Source organism: Octodon degus, unplaced genomic scaffold, assembly GCF_000260255.1.
Source record: "Octodon degus isolate 3935 unplaced genomic scaffold, OctDeg1.0 scaffold00003, whole genome shotgun sequence".
In the NCBI taxonomy this organism is placed as follows: domain Eukaryota; kingdom Metazoa; phylum Chordata; class Mammalia; order Rodentia; family Octodontidae; genus Octodon; species Octodon degus.
In genome coordinates, this window is record NW_004524579.1 from 1,234,813 (window position 1) to 1,241,964 (window position 7,152).

General features: G+C 38.8%; 1 protein-coding gene across 1 annotated transcript in view; it reads right to left on the reverse strand.

Annotated features, from left to right (window-relative positions):
• Ss18 (SS18, nBAF chromatin remodeling complex subunit) overlaps positions 1–7,152 on the reverse strand; it is an 86,595-nt gene that overhangs the window by 75,129 nt on the left and 4,314 nt on the right. Inside the window, exon 4 of the mRNA XM_023713321.1 lies at positions 3,140–3,224. Within this exon, the coding sequence (XP_023569089.1) occupies positions 3,140–3,224 (85 nt within the window). The remainder of the gene's footprint in view (positions 1–3,139; positions 3,225–7,152) is intronic.

Sequence of the window (7,152 nt, forward strand, 5' to 3'; positions counted from 1 at the left end):
CTGAGCTGGCCACACACACACACAAAATAAATAAGTAAATAAATAAAACAAATAAATAAATTTTTAAAAAAATAAAATAAAATAGAAAAACTGTGAAAAAAATAAAAAAATTTTAAAAAAGAAAAAATGTGGTTTTTTTGTTTGGTTTTGCAATAAATAATGCTAAGATAGAGACCAATCCACATGAAAACAAACAAAAGTAAACCTCAGGCCGGCCTGATAGCTCAACAGACTAAAGCGGCTGCTTAGGCAGAACACAGTAGCTTGGGTTCGATCCCAGGTCTGATTCCCAGTGTGCCGGTCCCACCCGCAGGGCACACTGAGACAGCAATTGAGACTGGGCATGATGGCGTGCACCTGTATTCCCAGTGCTTGGGAGGCTGAAAACAAGAGAATCCCTAGAGTCTGATCTGTGTAGTGAGACCCTGTAGACCCTATCCTAAATACAGGGGGGAAAAAAAGTAAACCTCTACCTCCCACTATCTAGAAAAGTAAATTCTATCTAGCCAGTAATCAAGTTTCATGGCTACAGCTACATACAAAATAACTACTTCAAGACAAAGAGAAATGTACTGATTAGTATCTCCAGCAGGAAGTATCTTAACAAGTATTATTAATGTATTTTAATAAATATAAAATAAGCAATTACACTAAAGTCATAAGGAAGTAATATTTTCACCGATATATAACATCACAAGTAAAAAAACTTTCCTGAAACGAATATATCATTAAAATGTTAATATTTAATTTTCTTGTTAAAATGTATTACCCAGGGCCAACCAGATAGCTCAGCAGATTAAAACGCCTGCTTAGGCAGACATAGGGGCCAGAGGTTCAATCCCCGACTTGCCACACTGGCCCCACCCCTGGGGCACACTGAGACAGAGACTGAGACTGGGCGTTGTGGCGCACGCCTGTAAGCCCAGTGCTTGAGAGGCAGTAAAACAGGAAGGATCACTAACAACCGATCTGTGTAGTGAGGCCCTGTAGTCCCTGTACTAAATACATAAAAAAAAAAAGTATGAACCAGTTCTATTCACTAAGGCCTAAAAACTAGGCCAGTCCAGTAATAACAAATATGCCAAGCTTTCAAACAGTGGTCCCTAACTACTATTCTTATGTTTAAAAAGTTGAATCCAGTTACGGGGCATAAAATATAATCAATCTCATCTCTCAAATTCTGAAAGCAAAGAAACTACAGAAGAATACTAGTCACATAAGAACATTAGGTCAAATTAAAAGGCTTCAAGTGGGCCAGGGAGATGGCTCAGTAGAATAAACCCTTGCCTGGCAAGCACAAGGGCCTGAATTTAATCCCCAGCTCACCACCCCCCCAAAAAAAAATTCATATTTTGGGGGCCGGGGAGATGGCTCAGTGGAATAAGCGCTTTCCTGGAAAGCACAAGGGCGTACGTTCAATCCCCAATTCCGCAAAAAAAAAAAAAAAAAAGAGGGATTCAACTGATCAAGAAAAAGATAATTTGAGCATCAAGAAGAATAACACCAATGAATGTGTGTGTGTGTGTGTGTGTGTGTGTGTGTGTGTGGTACTAGGGATTGAACTCAGGAATGTGTGCTTGCCAGGAAGGTGCTTAAGCCACTGAGCTATCTCCCCAGTCCAAAAAGCTGTGAAGGATTTTTTTATTGGCTAGCTCAGGCTGCCTTAAGGGCGGGTCTGTTAAAGCAGGTAGAGCTGGGGATCGAACCTTGGTATCCTGCACCTGACTACATTTGCATGAGCAGGCACTTAAACAACTGAGCTAACCAGCAGGCCCCCTACACCAATGAATTTTAAGATATTAAAAATATAAAAATCAGGGAGCCTGCCCTGTAGCTCAGTTCTTTAAGTGGCTGCTTCAACAAAGCAGTCAGGCTCAGGTTACTGTGGTTCGATCCCCACAACTCAAGCCAGCCAAACCTGCCCTGAAGGCATTCAGAGCAAATGAATAAATAAATAAATAAATATCAAATCTAGACACAGTGATGCACACTTGTAATCTGAGCACAAAGCCCAAAATGTACTGGCCACCTTTACAAGTTGCCAGAAACCAACTTGGAATTCCGAAATCTAACAAAGGGATAAAATCAAGCCTTATCTGGACTTTCCTATAGGGGTTCTCTAATTTCAAAGTAATAAATACTTGATGAAATGAAGCTTTTCATTTTACAAGAATTACAGCTAGTAACAGTAAGAGGGATTGTAAAATTAGAAATTTACCATTCTGATATCCTAAAACAAAAGCAAAAATGACTACTGAAAGTATTAAATGAAAGGTAATGGGGAACTTTATAATAGGCTGTCATTAACTATACCCAGCTGTTCAACCTAATGCTGCTAACTGTGCAACAGCTACAACACTAGCATGTTTTTCCTCAGGTGACACAACAAGAAATCCACAGCACCACCAATGAAATGGGTTAACTAAAAGCTAAACCTAACTAAATCTATCAGTTTACATGAAATAAGAGATTGACGAACACGTTAGAATACCCATGAACATTTTAAAACACTATGATACAACCAGCAAAATACAGAATGAGAAAATTTATACAATATATGATTCAACTCCTCCAACAAAAAAGAAAAAGTGGTAAACTGATCCAGGTTTTAAAACAATACAAATACCAACAAATTCTATATGTGTACCTTTTTCTGAGGCAAGGAAACATTTAAACATTTAGGTTTCTTGAGATAAGTGAAACAGATTACATATTAAAAGATGTTAAGAAATAATGGTTAATTTTGTTAGGGGACAGAATACCTATCTGCTACACTGGAGGCATACTGAAGTACTTACCAGTAAAATGATACAATGTCTAGTGTTTTCTTTGAAATATTCCAAATCACTAAGCAATTATTTGTGCAAATAAAATTTAAAAAATAGGCACAGAGGTAGTTAAGTGGTAGACAGGTAAATGGATACAATTTCCTCAGGAAGGGTAGTGCTTATAGATGAAGGAATTCAAATTAAATGAGAGCAAAACAATAAAGCTTTTACATAATGTAGACTACTTTTACATTCTCAGAGTTATTTCAGAATCTACTAAGCAAAATTCAAAATTCACTACACAAAAACATGTCATATGCTATATGTAACTATAAAAAACATCAATTTCACACTAGCTTCAAGGTACTTACAGCTGGTAAAAGAGACTGCATGTTCTGATTAGAGTCTGCTATGGTAGCGAGATACACCAAGTTTGTATGCAACAGCTGTTGATACCTATTAGAACAAAACAAACACCAATATTAAAAATACTTTTATTCTTATCTGCTTAAATATAAACAGCATTCCAACCGTGTCTAGAATTTAATAAAGGTGTATTACCTGAACATCAATAGCACCTCAACTCTTCCTATTTCCTCTGCAAAATAGCTCTATATAATAAATACTTATAATAATGAACAAAACCATCTTACCATATGCTACATTTTGTTACAATTGTTTTCTACACACATATATCTCAGTGAACTTTGAAACCAATACTATTATGTAGGAGCTCTAGTTTTCTCCATTTTACCAATAAGCTATGGTTTAGAGAGGATTCTAGATTGCACAAAACTGCATAGCTAGCAAATAGACTAGTATATGACTAGTTTTCACATATACTATATTCCATTTTGAAAAAGAGAGCCAAAATGATGGAATTCAATGAAATACGTTAGCCTCTTCCTTTTATCATTGCTGTTACACAAAAAGCCTCACACAACAAGAGTTTCTGTTCAAGTCTCAGGAAGGAGGTGAGACACATTTTCATTTCTGTAATTCACTCCTTTTCATACCTATAGTCATGACTAACCAAGCCTGCTGTGGTTACACTTCTTACCTATCAAGTTAAGTGGTCAGACTATTTATTTGGTTCGAAGACAACCTCTAATTTCCAGTCACAGATAAAATGATATGCTAAAAAGGAATGCTAGAACACTACGAAAACTAAGAATTAACTTTAAAAAATAAATTCTCAATATTGGAGAACAAACATGCATATTGTAATCTTGTTTATGAATAGGTTTATCCAAAGTTTAGGACTGTAAAAGTGAATTGACATGAAAACCACTGGTAGTGCTGACCCAATACTACTGTCTGCTGTTAGCACGCACATCCAGCAAGCCTCACGCACAGAAACTTGAAACCTGCATCAAACTGTTAGGCTGCCTTACAATTTCATTTACTACAAATACTACTTACCAATTAAAATAATAAAAATAAGTCAATTCTATTCAGATGAAGTATCTGATTCGGGTCTAAAATGAAATAAGTTTCTAAGGCAAACACCCTAAAGACAACCACAATACGTTCTCTGGTACCTTCTTACTCCTGCTACAGACAACTGGTTTCACAACTTTTTACTAGGAAAATAACTTCTCACTAACAAAGTTTCTTCACTAAAATGTCTGTACTTTAAATGCTTTTCCGCAACATACCTAGACATAATACATTTTTATAATTATCTTTAGAATAATGAGGATTAAAACACAATTACATATCTGAAATTCTTCAAACATCACTAACCACTAGTTGGAACTACCTCACTATTCTGTGGCAGTCTTAAATGAAATTTAGGATTTAGGACTCCAGGGCCAGAGACAGCTCAGCGGTCTAAGCACTTGCCTGGCAAGTGCAAAGACCCAGGTTCCATCCCTAGCACCGCATGTCATCCTGGCCCTGCACTGAGTGAGCCACTGAAACCAGGAGTGGTAGTGTGTGCCTCTAATCCCAGCGCTGGCGATCCAGAGACTGGAGGATCACTAGAGTCCAAGCAGTAGTGAAACGCTGTACCAAATAAACAAATAAATAAATAAATAAATAAATAAATAAAGACTCCAAGGCCTAAGGATATACAGTTCCATAGTAGAGGACTTGGCCCAGCACATGGGAGCCCCTAAGCGTGATCCCCAGTAGCACACAAAGGGAATAATAATAATAACAGGGCCCACTATCTTGTCATTTCATGAAAAGCAACTAATGATCTTTTTTGATAACAGGTTCACGCTAGATAACTTAGGCTGCCCTTGAAGTCATGATGTAGCCTCAAACTCAAGAGATCTTCCTGCTTCGGCCTCTCGAGTGCTAGGATCGCAAGTGCAGCACCACACCTGGCTCCAATGACTTTTAATTACAACACATAACTCATTTCAAAGTCTATTCTTTAGTTCTTTTTGTATATTTTCAATGTAAGATTTTCAACACTGACCACTTCATAAAAATTTAAATATAAAATCTGACTAAAGACAGTCTATTCGTAATTCTTAGAATTTTAGTTCAATGAGCCAAACATGGCTGCACAAGCTGTAATTCCCACTGTCAGGAGGCTGAGGACTGTTGCAGGTTCTGGGCCACACCGTGCTACATAGTGAGCTTAAGGCCAACCTGACATAAAATGAAACTGTTTCAAACTGAATAATAAATTATTACTCTGATTAGCACTTAATAAGCCAGTATTAAAACACTTTTACGATTTTTTTGGGGGGGCTGGCTCAGAATGCCTTTAGGTTTGGCTGGCTTGATTCCTCCCAAGTATCCAACTTTTTGTAACATTTGATTTCCCGTCCCCCCCCCCCCCAACCAGGAATTGAACTCAGGCCCTTGTGCTTGCCAGGGAAGCGCTTATTCCACTGAGCCATCTCCCCAGCCCTGTAACATTTGATTTTAAAAATATTTTTCATAAAGTCCCAAATCTGGCTGAGCATACATGGTGACATAACTGTAATCTCAGCATTCAGGAGCCTGAGGCAGGAGGACAGCATGAGTCTTGAGGCCAGCCCAGGCTACACAGTGAGTTCAAGGCCAGCCTGAACTGCAGAGTGAGACCTTGTCTCAAAAAGCTAAAGCTAAAACTAAAACTAAAAATAGAAAAGATGAAAGTCCAAAATCATTTTTAAAAAATTAAAAAAAGAAAAATAAAAGATAAAATAGAAACAAATTGTTGTAAATGGGGGAAACAGGGCTGAAGGAAGGGTACTGAGAAAAGGGGGGAAGTTCCAAACCTTTCTCCCAGATTTCTTATTTTAATACTTCATATTTGTCCTCCTTCTATCCATAAACGCAGGACTTCACACATGTATGTTTTTTCTAGAACCATTTTTAGAGTCAGGTGCAGACATAACACCCCTTACTCCTGATGCACTCAGTGTCAATTTCCCCAAAACAAAGACATTCCCCAACGTAACCGCACAACCACAATGAGGAAAATTAATGCTGATGCACTACTCCCCTCTAAGCCACAGGGCCTGCTCAAATCTGTCCTAATGCCTCCATGTCATTTTCTCTAACATAAGAAGGCAGAAAAAAACCAAATATCTATATTGGGCTATTCCAACTTGTTTTGGTTTTTTTTTTTTAATTGTCCTATATTGTTTATTGGGTTATGAATTTTACAAACATCACTTATATTATCAGCAGTAACGGTGGAGCTGGAGAGTATTGCGCCTTCTCCACGCTGTACAGCAAGAACCACCAATAGTGTGGCGGACCTTGTGGCCCTTTCCAAGGCCACGCCTCGTGCAGCCTGCAGATGTCAGCTCATGCGTCTTCCTGTGCTTATGGACGGTTTGGTGATCCACTGGGTGTCAGGATTTCTTCTGATGGCTTTGTGGAATGGATCAATAAGGATAATGTCAAAGAATTTGTATGTGGAATCTTCACCAACCCAGTGAGAATTTGGAACTCTCAGAGCCCCACAGTGGACCTTCCAACTTGAACAGGTTTCATTTCAGTAAAATTACATTGTTTCTAAAAAGCATTCATCGGCAGTGAGACCACCCGGGGCTGCCAGATCCTGAATAGACCCAGAGCACAGGCCCGGTGTGTGAATGACACCACCCGGGGCTCACTGGATTCTCATTCGACCCAGAGTGCAGGCCAAGCACAGAACCCTTCAGCAGAACTCGCTGCAAAGAGGCTAGAGACAAGATCCACCCAGCTGATTCAGGAACAGAACATCTTGCCAGAGAGACACAAAGGGTTCAACTCTAATGCCTGCAGCAGAAAGAAGTGGAGCACAGCAGCCAGATCCAAGCAACACCCACCTGGAGGAATCTGAACTTCATAGATCCGGACCTGGTGCTAAGGTAATCCCTCTATCTAAGCTCTACACCAAAGGTCAGAAGACAGTGGTATACAAAATGACAAAGAGAAGGAACAAAATGCA